The sequence below is a fragment of the Myotis davidii genome, unplaced genomic scaffold (assembly GCF_000327345.1).
Source record: "Myotis davidii unplaced genomic scaffold, ASM32734v1 scaffold425, whole genome shotgun sequence".
NCBI lineage: Eukaryota > Metazoa > Chordata > Mammalia > Chiroptera > Vespertilionidae > Myotis > Myotis davidii.
Window position 1 is genome coordinate 1403926 of NW_006296413.1, and position 12059 is coordinate 1415984.

At 63.2% G+C, this 12059-nt stretch overlaps 1 protein-coding gene across 1 annotated transcript in view; it reads right to left on the reverse strand.

Moving 5' to 3' along the window:
• TPCN2 (two pore segment channel 2) overlaps nucleotides 1-12059 on the reverse strand; it is a 25597-nt gene that overhangs the window by 1335 nt on the left and 12203 nt on the right. The window contains exons 8-23 of the mRNA XM_015568946.1: nucleotides 12013-12058; nucleotides 11016-11081; nucleotides 10602-10666; nucleotides 10116-10213; nucleotides 9570-9651; nucleotides 9295-9381; nucleotides 7369-7488; nucleotides 7168-7227; nucleotides 6711-6839; nucleotides 5907-5956; nucleotides 4189-4288; nucleotides 2527-2598; nucleotides 1394-1470; nucleotides 822-900; nucleotides 660-742; nucleotides 148-229 (exon numbers count right to left, since the gene is read on the reverse strand). Coding sequence (XP_015424432.1) covers nucleotides 148-229; nucleotides 660-742; nucleotides 822-900; nucleotides 1394-1470; nucleotides 2527-2598; nucleotides 4189-4288; nucleotides 5907-5956; nucleotides 6711-6839; nucleotides 7168-7227; nucleotides 7369-7488; nucleotides 9295-9381; nucleotides 9570-9651; nucleotides 10116-10213; nucleotides 10602-10666; nucleotides 11016-11081; nucleotides 12013-12058 — 1296 coding nt within the window. The remainder of the gene's footprint in view (nucleotides 1-147; nucleotides 230-659; nucleotides 743-821; nucleotides 901-1393; nucleotides 1471-2526; nucleotides 2599-4188; nucleotides 4289-5906; nucleotides 5957-6710; nucleotides 6840-7167; nucleotides 7228-7368; nucleotides 7489-9294; nucleotides 9382-9569; nucleotides 9652-10115; nucleotides 10214-10601; nucleotides 10667-11015; nucleotides 11082-12012; nucleotide 12059) is intronic.

The window sequence follows — 12059 nt, forward strand, 5'->3', positions numbered from 1 at the left end:
AAGGCCACCAGCTCCTGGGAGCCACATGTCCCCCGGGGCCCTGAGGACACCCTCAAGTCCAATGTCAGGGCTGTAACCCGACTCCCAGCATCAGGTGAGCTGCACTGAGCCCAGGGCCGCCCGAAGCCCCCCGGACTCCCCCTGTACCTCCAGAATGAGAGCCAGAAACAGGTTGATCCAGATGACAGACGACACCAGCCACCACAACACAAAGTAGATCTTGGACCACCTGCAGAGGACGAGGAGGTGGCTCAAGCAGGCCCACCGTGAGCACAGTGAGACCCTGGAGGAGCACAGACCCCGCCACGAGTCTGGGACCCGCAAGTCTGGGGCAGCTCTCGCTGGGTCCTGCCTGGTAACCCCGTGACGTCCTCCCACTTTAGAGATGCCCAGAAGCCAAGACAATGAGCTGCCCAAGGTGGCAGGGCCAGCAGGAGGTGGAGTGGGGCTGGGCTGCACTCCAGGCTGAGCTCCTCCTCCCTGCTCCCCCCAGACTTCCCCTCCTCCACCCAGCTCCCTCCAGGCTCCCCTCCCAGACGCCCACCAGCACCCCCAGGCACCCAAAGAACCCCCCAGGTGTTTCCAGGGCCTGTGCGGCTCCCACACATCCCCAGCGACGCCAGCTGCCACCAAGAGTCCCGGGCAAGGGTGCCACTCACGGGCCCGAGTAGCGCTGATAGGCGTCCAGGAACACCTGCCAGTTGTTCACGACCATCACGTTCCACAGCGTGACCAGGGCGGCCTGTGGGCAACGGGCACGGTCAAGGAGGGTGCGGGAGGACGGGGGCCGGGGTCCCGGGAAGCAAGAGGGAGGGACTCACCGCAAAGTCGTCGAAGTTGTTGGCCCAGTACTCCAGCTGCTCGTAGCTGCCGCAGGGCGCCGAGCCATTAGGAGCCAGGCTGGGACACAGGCAGGTCAGGTGGGGTGTAGGACATGCACACCAGGCGTGCCCTACACCACCTTAGCCCCTGCACAGCATGGAACCCTCTCTGGGCCCCCAGAAACAGGCAGAAGAAATGCCCCTGACCTCCGGAGGGTCTGTGAGGGCAGCTGGGAGGCAAGAGCTGTGGCCAGCGGTCAGCTCTACACTCACAGCCCTGCCAGCACCGGCCCGGTGGGGGGCCTCGGCGGGGAGTCTATGGGGGGAGCCTAGGGGGGCTGAGTGGAGGAGCTCAAGGTCCAACAGGGGTTGGGAGGGCTGCTCTGAGCAGATATCGCAACAGTCAGCACAGACCCTAGGCCAGGGGTCCAGGGGGAGGGAAGAAAGAGAAAGAGCAGGAGACTCCTCTTGGAGAGCTGACCCACACGCTGCCAAGGCCTCACACCTGTCCTTACACCTGTCCCCCCCCACCCCCCACCAGTGCTCCTTCGGCACCTTAGGCCCCACCTCACCTGATGTTTCCAGGAGGAGGCACAATGGCCCCCCGGAACAGGTTGATGCCAACGATGGCAAAGACGTAGTACACCACCTGTGGAGGCAGGGCTCGGTCAGCGGGGGCAGCCTGCCCAAAGGAGGACAGAGCCAGGCTGGCCTGTGAGGGTTCCCAGCCTGGCCATGGCCCCCAACTATGGGCGCTGCTACCCCCCACAATACTTGCCTCTACTTCCAGACACCCCCTCCTGGCCACCCACCTGCCCCAGAGGCACAGGACAGTGGCTGAAGGGGAGAAGGGAGGAGTCATCACCGGGGAGCCCCACAGATACACTGGGGCCCAGGGGGAGGCCAAGGAAGTGAAGGCTGCCTGCCCCGTAAGGACCAGCGTGGCAGGGAGAGTGACGAGGAGGACTCCACAACAGGGCGAGGAGCTGGTCCTGGGAGGAGCTGGTGCCGGCAGAAGCTGGGCCAGGAGGAGCTGGTGCCGGCAGAAGCTGGGCCAGGGAGAAGCTGGGCCCAGGAGAAGCTGGGCCCAGAAGCTGAACCCAGGGGGAAGCTGGGCCAGGGAGAAGCTGGTCCCAGGGAAGGGAGGGGAAGATCAGGCCTCTCCAGGCAGAAGTCCCACCATGTTTCCCACATCCACCAGGGGGCGTCCAAGGAGCACCACCCAGCTTCTTCCTGAAGGTGCCAGGCGGACTGGGGAGCGGTGCACACTCTGGACTAACCCAGGCCCCTCCTATGCCTCAGTTTCCTCCAATGTGCAAATAGGGGTCTGGGATGGGGCCTGATGCAAGATCCTATTTCTAGCCTCCTGGAGGGCCTGGGCTCCCCATCCCCAGGCTGTTGTTCAACACAAAGGACAAAAAGGCCACCAGTGGCACCATCTGCGCAGCAGGCTCTCCACTCGGCACCGTCACCAGTCCCGGCCACGGCCTTGTGCCTGGGGCAGCAGCAGGCCCCTGACCAGGCTGGGCCCGGGCAGAGCTGATGGCCCAGAGAACAGGAGGGATTTGAAAGTGACTGAAAAGCTGTCTGGCACGAAGGGGCCGCTCTGGCCTCCTGCCCTGGTGCTTCCCCCCAGCTCACCCCCCACAGCCCAACTCCCACTGAGTGCCCACCCCCCACCCCCGGCCCCATGGCGCAGACTCACCACCAGGATCCCGCCGAACGCCCGCATGTTTCTGATCAGGCCCAGGATGGTGCTGGCCACCACGGCCATCAGCTGAGGGCAGGGAGAGAGCAGAGCCACTATTCCTCCTGGTCTCACTGGGGGGCGCCAACCCTGCCCATCACCCCCCTCTGCAAGGGCAGGTGAATTAGCACCACCCCACACACCTGTGCACACACCCCCCCACATATACACATACACACACACCTGTGCACACACCCCACAGCCACCCCTACACACACACACACGCACACGCACACACACCACCTGTACAGTGGTACACACACACAGCTGTACACACTAGACAGCCATAGGCACCCATTCGCCCCCACAGATCCAGACACTCTGCCCGCCCCGCCTTGGGTCTGGGCTCCAAGTCCCCGCAGTGAGGCACGCGTGCAGGAAAGGCGGTGCTGCCCTCCAGCCGCTGAGGCCAGGCAGCTCCTCTGGTCTGGAGGCTCCCAGGTCAGCCCCTAGGGACCAAGTCTGAGAAAGGGCCTCAGAGACGCAGCCAGGAACCCCGGCTACATGGCTGCTCCCCACCCACACGAACCTGAGCCCCATTTCCCAGCTGATACATTAGAATATCATAGCTGGATGCTGGCAGGGGAAGCCAGTGTGCATGTGCACATGTGCATGACTATGTGTATATATATGTGTGCACATGTGTGGGGCTTGTGTGTATGCAATTTGTGTGTCTGTGCATATAGTTGTATTTGTGTATAGTGTACGAGTGTGTGATTGCATGTGTGTTGCGTGTGATTGTGTTAGTTACATGCACATGCATTTCTGGGTATGTATGTGTATACAATTGTCTGTGATGGCATGTGTATAATCATGTTATTATGTGTGTTTATGTGTGGTTACCTTGTGTGACTAATTACATGTGTGTAGTTGCATGTGTAAATGTGTAGGCTGTAGTCGTATGTGGTCATATGACTTATGTGGGTATGTGTGTGTTCACACAAACATGTGATCACACATGCCTGTGTGGCATGCACAGAGACTTCGGGGCAGCAGCCCCGCCTGCGCCCAGGATCCTGAGCTGCCCTTAGGTGGAAGCCCCGGTGCAGGGGAGGCCCCGGACACACAGAAAGGGGCTGGTGTCCTCAGTGTCTCTTCCCCCGAAACGTCCCTGGGAAAACAGACGGAGCAGTAAAGTCCACTTCCGTGCTGGGCTGGGCTGGGCTGGGCCTGAGCCGCTGCCCACCTCCTTCCCGCCCCTCCAGGCTGATGTCATTCCTGGTGGGGACCCTGAGAGACACCGAGGCTCGGAGATGTTCACAAGCCCCCCATCCTTGCACTTGGGGTCCTGGAAGTGAGCGCTGTGGTCAAGCCTACCTTTGCTCTCGCGCCCAGGAGCCACTGAGGAGCCCTTGCCAGAAGCCGCTCAGAAACCTCGGGGCCCTGGGAGCCTGTGGTCCCAGGGCTCCGCCTGCCCTCACACCTGCCAGGGCCCCACGAGCTGGACGCTCCCCTGCAACAGTCCCACCGTGCTGGCCTCCGCCTCACCCCCAGCCAGGTGAGGGGCGGGGCACACCGCAGGGTCTGGTCCCTCCCTGCCCAGGCTCCCCCTCTCCAGGGAACGAGAAGCAGTGTGAGCAGGACGGGGCGGCGAGGGGCGGGGAGGCAGGGCCCACGGACCTTCATGCTGGGGATGATGCGCAGGAACCGGAACACGATGAGCATGTTCACCAGGCGAACCATGTCCCACAGCGACAGCAGGCCCCGAAGCTCCGGCTTCCTGGAGAGACACACGGGAGATGGGTCGGGTGAGGCCAGGACACCAGCAACTGGACACTCGTGGTTGAAAACGGAGAAAGGCAGATGCGGAGAGAGCGAGGGGGAGAGCGAGAGTGAGGGGGAGAGCGAGAGAGAGTGAGGGGGAGAGTAAGAGAGAGTGAGGGGGGCAACAAGAACTTGCCCGTCTCGGTCTCCAGCCAGAACCCTCACCGAGACCGAGGGCAGAGTGGTCATGGACCGTCCACAGCACCGCCCCGCACAGCGCCCGACCAGCTGACCCTCCGTCTTACATGGGACACCTCTGAGGTTCCAGACCCCGGACACTCAGCTCAGGCCCCAGCAGAACTAGGCGACTTGGCCCGGCTCCATCCCTTACCCCACAACCCACATTCACATCCCTACCTCCGGCCCCTTCCCCAGCCCTGACTCCTATGTATCCGATTCCCTGACCCCTTCCTTTGACCCTATATCCTGCCCCTGACCTTGTCCTATCACCTGACCCTGTCTCCTGATCTGACCCTGTCCTGACCCTACCCTAACCCCTAACCACGTCCTATCCCGACCCCTCCCTCCAACGCCATCTCCCGGCTCCACCCTGTCCGTCTCCTGACCCTCTCCCTTGCCCACCAGCTCCTGACCTTATCCCCCGAGCCTTAACCACATGCCCTACCCTGACCCCTTCTTCTAACCCCATCTCCCGGCCCTTGATCCTGTCCCATCCCCGGCCCTTCGTGTCCCTCATGGCCTCACCATGCCCTCCTTTCTATTTAAATTTAAACCCACGCTCACCAGGATGTCAGCCCCGTAATTCTCAGACAAAAGGACACATTAGACACCCGAGAGCTGGCCCTCATGAAGCACCTGTCACCCCGGGCCCAGCCCCTCAGGCTCCAAGGACAGCATCAGCCCAGCGACTTCCCGAATCAACCCTCCCAGCGGCTCCCGCAGAGCTGACCCCAAACAGCAAGCCCTTCAGGCCCGTTCTCCACCGAGAGCAATTCCCAGCTGCTCAGCCCGAAGAGGGACCCAGAGACCAGAGCCGCCCAGGGCCTGAGGCCAGCACGTGTGCCTGCCGGGCGGCTGTGTTCTGGGCAGCATGACCCGAGGCTGCCACAGCTACATGGCATGATACCCTGGGACCCTGCCCCCTCATCCCTCTGTGTGGCCAGAACCAGGGGCCCTGGGGCTCCAACAGCAATGTGAGATCGGCGAGCCCCAGGCCCCGCCCATCGCCATGTGGAGAGGTAGACTTTGCCCAGCCCAAAGTCACAGGCCTCCCAAGCCAGAGGAGGGCTGCGCCCAATGCCAGTGGCCACGTCACCCAGCCCTGAGCTGGGGCCTCCCTGCTCCGGCCCAGCACCCCTGGGCCACACGTCCGCCCATGCCAGGCTGGGCCCACTGCCTTAGAGGGGCACCGACAGCCTCCTGCCAGCGCTCTGCGCACTACGTCCTGACGGTGAGTCAAAAAACGTGAAAGGCCCTCAGGGGGCGGGGCCGGGAGCCCCCTTTCCTAACAACCGGGTGTGTCGCCCGTGAGTCCCAGCGGGACGGTGGGCAACCCTTCCCGGGTGCTAGCCGGGCGGGTTGCTGTAGCCGCCCTCGGTTCGCCAGTCACATACCAGCCTGGGTGTGGGAATCGGTACACAGCCAGAGTTGAGATCTCCAGAACCTTTAATTACAAAAGAAGAGAAGGCATCGCTACAGCAACGCTCACCCGGGCGGCTCTCGGAAAATCTAAACTAGCCGAGCAAGGCGTCCCCACAGGGGGCTTCGGGGAGTGTCGGAGCTCGGTCCTGTCCCCACGGGTGGGTTCCAGGCTGGGACTTCCCGAGGCTGAGAAGGGCACTGTGGTCTCAGGATCGGGGTCACACTCGTGAGGGCGGGCAAGGGAAAGGCTGGACGGGGTGGGGGGGCGGGGGGGAGCCACTTGGTCAAAGACGGCTGGAGGCCTTTCTCCAATGAGCCCCACACGGCTCTCAGCAGTCACACAGGAGCACGTGTTGCACTAACTTCGCTGTGACCCACGGGGCGACCCCACCACCTGCTGCTCTGGGGAAAAGCGACGGGACATGTCAGACCTCCCCCCTCCACCCACGTCATCTCACTGTTATGAGTGGCATTAGAGGCTGTGCCTGGGGCGGGGGTGACCAGGGGGGTCTGTGGGCTCCATCTGGGCCTCCCCCAGGGGTCAGGAGAGGCAGCCTGACACCCCCCCGGCCCCGCCCCATGCTCAGACACTGCAGACTATTTGCCCATTTCCTTATGCTGTACAAGAGGGTATGATAAATTCCCGCCAAGCAGCTCACTGGGGAAAGCCAGCCCCTTGGTCCCTGGAGGCAGGAGCCCCAGGACAGTGGCCCTCAGGTCCCCAGTGCGAGCGCCCACTGCCCGCCCAGGGAGGCGGCACCGGCCCGCAGACTCACCAGCAGGATGGCGGTGAGGAGGCCGTCGAACACGTTGCTGGGGTAGGACAGGTACCCCGACAGCCCCAGCGCGAACACCTTGAGCAGCATCTCCGCCAGGTAGTACAGGATGAAGACACAGTTGAGAATCTGAAAGGGGCCGCAGGTGCCCGCGTTCAGTCCCAGTGCCGCTGGCCTCCCCGGCTCCCCCTGGCCATTCGGTCTCAAGCCCCAGCTGCCCCCTCGGGTCCCTCTTTCTCCCCGACCCTCCCTCTGCTGTCCGCCCTGCTAGGCTGACTACACTGCGCTCACCGGGGCCTCTGCACCTGGCTCCCGGTCTGCACCGGCCTCTACCCACGGCCTGCCACCCCCAACTCCAGGGGCCCCATGACACCAGTCCCTCGGAACTAGAATGGCCCTCCTCCAGCAGACCCGGAGCCCCAGCCGAGCTGGACAGCCGAGCGGCCTCAGAGCTCACCCCCAGCATGAAGTCGTCACGGTCTTGGGGCTGGACACCTGCGTCGTGCACCAGGAACACCTGCAGAGCCGGAGGGAAAGGCTCGCAGCCGGGCCCAGCGCTGGGCCGACCGCAAGGCCATGGTCGGCTGTCGGCGGGCAGGGCCAGGAACCCAGGAACGAGACACCTCCCGGGGCCACTCGAGGGCACGCCTGTGCTCACACAAATGGACACGAGGTTCGCAAGGACGATGACGTTCCCCAGGTAGTCAAAGTAGCGGTGGCCGAACAGGAACTGCGCAACCCGCAGGAACGGGGACTGGTACTCGGGCCGTGGCGGGTGCTGGGGGGACACATGCTCAGAATCAGGGCCGTGCCCCTCATCCTGGGACCCGACGTCCCTCCCCAATCCCTGCCCATCTACTAGCCCACGGGAATCATCACAAACCCTGGCACGGTCCCTCCCACGGAGACACCATCACAGTCTTTGTAACAACAGAGGCAGCAGTGCCCTGAGCGTGCCTGGCACCGTAAGGAACCACAACAAAACAGCACGCAGCCATCTTAAGTGTTCGCCACGATGTGAAAAGCGTTATGTGAAAAACACAGATAAACTCTATGCTGAGAAATACAAAAACATGGCGCAGAGCAAGAGACCGGGGTGGGAAGTGATGGAGGGCAATTTGGCAGTAAACACGGACATGAAACACTGGGAAGAGGTGTGGGTCCCTCATGTAGCACCAGGAGTGACAGGAACTGACCGCCTCAATGTGCCTCTGAGCGGACGGGGACGCAGAGATGAGGAGCGTGAGAATGCCCGCACCCGCCCCGGCCCACAGCGGCCACTGACTGCACGGGGCTACTGAGTTCACGGGCAATCAAATAAAACACAGCCTGATGGTGTGGCTCAGTGGTTGAGCGTCAACCGAGGAACCAGGAGGTCACGGTCCATTCCCGGTCGGGGCACATGCCCGGGTTGTGGGCTCTGTACCCCCATGAGGGACATGCAGGAGGCAGCCATCAATGACCTAGAAAGGCTTTAGGAAACTCGTCTGTAAGGAACCCGCCCTGACAGGAGCCGGAGGGAGACCGCGCATGATGCAAAGCTGACAACTTTCACCGACTGAATTGTGTCCCACCGAAATGCCCACGTGGGAGTCCTAACCCCTAGCACTCAGAACGTGCCGTACGTAGAAAAAGGCTCTCTAAAGCAGCGGTCGCCAACTGGTGGCCCGCGGACCACTGGTGATCCGTGAGGTGCAAAAGGTGGGCGGCCGCTGCTCTAAAGAGTATTAACATAGAAGGTCAGTAGGCGGCCCTAATCCCACAGGACTGGGGTGAGGACACAGACACACACAGAGGGACCACGTGGGGACACAGGGAGAAGACGCGTCTACACACCCAGGAGGGAGGCCTGGGGAGGAACCAGCCCTGGACACCCGGGTCTCGGACTCCCCCGCTGCCTGCTGCCCACACCCCATTCTCGAAGGCCAAGTGGTTGACCAGCCACCCCACCCCGACCCTGTACGCCTGGGTCTTGGACTCTAGTCTCCAGGACGGGGACAGTAAACCCTGCTGGTTGAGCCGCCAGCTGGGCACTTGTCATGGCCGCTGAGCTGACTGAGCAGCGGCACAGGGCTGTGCGGAGTCCGGCCAGCCGATGTCGGACTCCCTCGCTGCCTGCTGCCCACACCCCATTCTCAAAGACCGAGCGGCTGGACCAGCAACACCCCCTTCTCCCCCCGACCCTGAACGGCCTCTGAGCCCCAGCATCTCCAGGAAACCCTCTACATAAAAGGCAGGGGGGGCGTCTGCACATGGTGCTGAGCAGGACGCCGCGGCCCACGTGGGGGTTTCACCCATGAGGTCAGGACAAAGACCACGGCTTTACAGCTCGGAGCCCCGGTGGACAGACATGGGGAAGAGGATGTTTGTCATGGAGACAGAAAGCCATTTGGAAGGCTCCTCGGTGGCTTTCATGAGGGCAGCCACCCTCCCAGCTTCCAACAGCCAACCACCTCCGTCCCTTCACCGTCCTGGGGCCGGAATTCCTGGGCAGGCCAGGCCCGGCACCGGCCACCACGTTCCCCAGGCGGCCAAGCCCCCCGCCTCTGCACACCCCCTGACCCTGGGAGCCCTGGCCAGTTACCTCCTTCATCAGACTTTTGTCAAGCTCATTGAACAGCTTCTGAAACTCGTCAGCTGACAGCAGGCCATCACCATGGGAGCGCACCTTCTGCAAAGCAGGGAGGCGCCGGTCAGCGGACCAAGGCCAGAGCAAGGTGAGCCCCCCACCATCCCAGATGGTCTGCCCCCCCCCCCAGCTGCTCTGAGATGACACCCATCCTGATCAGGGACCACCAGGAGGAGCATGGCCGGGGAGGCCGGGGAAGGCGGGAGGCCAGGGAGGGCGGGGGCTGGTACCTCCATGATGGCCTGCTTGTGGGTACTGTCCACCTGGACTTTCTGAAGCACCTGCAGGAGGTCCTGGGCCTTCACCCCAACTCTGTGGGGAAAAAGCACCCACACCCAGTGCGCTCACTAGCTCAGTCCCCCGGGCGCCCAACCTCTGGCCTGAACCGTGCAGCCCTGGGCGATGGCAAGGCCTCCACAGGAGCAACTGCGGGCATCCAGCCATCCTCTAACATCCCAAGACACTGTCAGGTCCTCCCTGAGGAGGCGGGAGGCAGGGCGTGACGGCAGCCTCCAACCAGGCACAGGGGGACATGGCCCAGATCCCTCTGTTCCCAACACCCAGATTGGGGCCCAGGTGTGTGGGGAGGGAAGGGTGTGGTGGGTGAGCAGGCAGAGCGGAGCACGGGGCGGGCAGGGTGAGGAGGGGAGCGGGCAGCGTTCCCCGGGAGCTGTCAAGTCCGCAGGGAGCCCGCGGGGTGATGCTTAGCTCCAGCCCCAGTGCGCACCATGGCCCCCCCCAGGGAGCCCCGCTTCCCTAGGGAGCCCCACACTCACCTCTGAGGGCGGGCTTCTCTGTCCGCCATCCAGGAGAGGACCTCGTAGGCAGCCCGGGTGCCCAGCCGCTTCCGGAACAGTGAGGCCTGGACAGATTTCTGCAAGGAGGGTGCCTCTGAGTGGCCGGCCCGGCCCAGCAGGACAGCACAGCCCTCAGCCCGCAGCCTCTGAGGGCCTCCCGGGTCGGGACAGTCACAGGACAGTCACGGCTTCGCAGGAAGGAGCCAAGGGCACTGGCTGAGCAGTCCCTAGGGCATGTGCTCCCTCCCCGTGCAGTGGGGGTCCTGGCTCTCCCACAGGAGGGTCCAGAGTCCATTGCCCTGGCAGCTGTCATGTTGTCGCTTCCCTCAGAGGAGCAGGATGCGGCACAGCTCCAGCTCATCCACAAGAGGGAGCCAGAGGGCAGTGCAGAGACCACTGTGGACCCTGCCCCCACGGGGACCTGGCCAGGCCCCCACAGGCTGGCAGCCTGGCAGCCTCGCTCACCAGCAGGTAGCCCCGGAACTGATTGTAGATGATGGCCGTCAGCAGGTTCATCAAAAACAAGCTTCCTTCAGGAAGAAAACGCCTCGGTCAGTGAGGAGCAGCAGCTGAGGGGGCCTGGGGCAGTGCCCAGAGGTGCAGAGGGTCACACGGGCACCCCAGGGGTGCCAGCAAAGAGGGCCCGGACAATCGCAGAGCAGGAAAGGGCCTGGGCACGTCACTCACTGTCCTCATCTACACAGTGCAGGTGCCACCCGGCCTGCCCAGCGTGGGCACTGAGGACAGCAGTCTTAGTGGTCACAGACTGCAGACAGGGCATGACCCCCCGCCCCGAGGTGAAGTCATGCACGCCTACCCCTGAGCATCAGAGGGGACAGAATTTTACCCCAGTGACCCCTCAGACCCACCCAGACTCACCGATCAGGGTGAAAACTATGAAGAAGATGGCAAAGGCCCGGTTCTTGGAGTACGCAGGAACCATGACTGAGGAAGAAATGAGAGAAACTGAAACAGGCTCACAGCTCGGCTCTGGTCCCGCTCCTGCCGGGCCCAGACCCTTGGCCTTCTCTGGAGCGGGCTCTGCTCAGGGAGAGCTGGAGCCTCCTGGTCCAAACTCTGACCCTCCCGCCTCCGCTCGCACACCCCTGGTCACGGGGAGCTCACTACCGTCAGGATGCCCACCCCTCCTGCTGAGCTGACGTCCGCCTCCTGCGACCACCCACAGGCTGAGCCCAGCTCTCCCTCGGGGACGGGCTCGGGCTCTCAGGACCTGTGGGCACGGGGCCGAGTCCCGCGGCACTGCTCTGCGGGTGGAAGCCAAGGGCTGCGCTCCTGGGAAGGTCTCTGTGGTGGTGACCACCCCGAGTCCAAGACGAAGAGACCAGCCAGGTGGCCGGTCACAGCCGGGCCTCAGAGGACGAGAGCCACCATCCGGGCCACCCCTGGCCCAAGCAGACACAGGCCCCGTCAGCAACCCAAAGGGGACGCCATGGCCAGGGACAACCGGGGCCTCACACACACAACTGCTGCGCCGCACCCCACAGCTGGGGAAATGGTGGGGCCCCAGAGGCCAGCGGGGGACCCCCTGACACTGCCATTACTCACCACATAAAGAACAGCTTTTAGCTTCTCAGAGGAGTCAGGACAGAAGGGGAAAGAGGAGACAGGGAACAATTATAAAAGGAGGGACAAGAAAGTAAAATGAAAAGGGAAGGAAAAAGTAGAAAAAAGGAAAAGGGGGGAAAGGAAAACAAGAAAGGAAGGAAAGCGGGAGGGGGGGATCCAGGTCACCCTGCTTCCCTCCGCCTGCTGAGCTGGAGGCCTCGGACACCCCGGCTCTCGGCTCCGCAGGAACCAGGCCTCCCCGCCTTGCCCGCTGGCCAGCCCACGCCCGCCCAGCCCGCTGCTCACGCACCGTCAGGGTTGTTGGCCGTGGTCAGCAGCACCAGCAGCGAGGTCAGG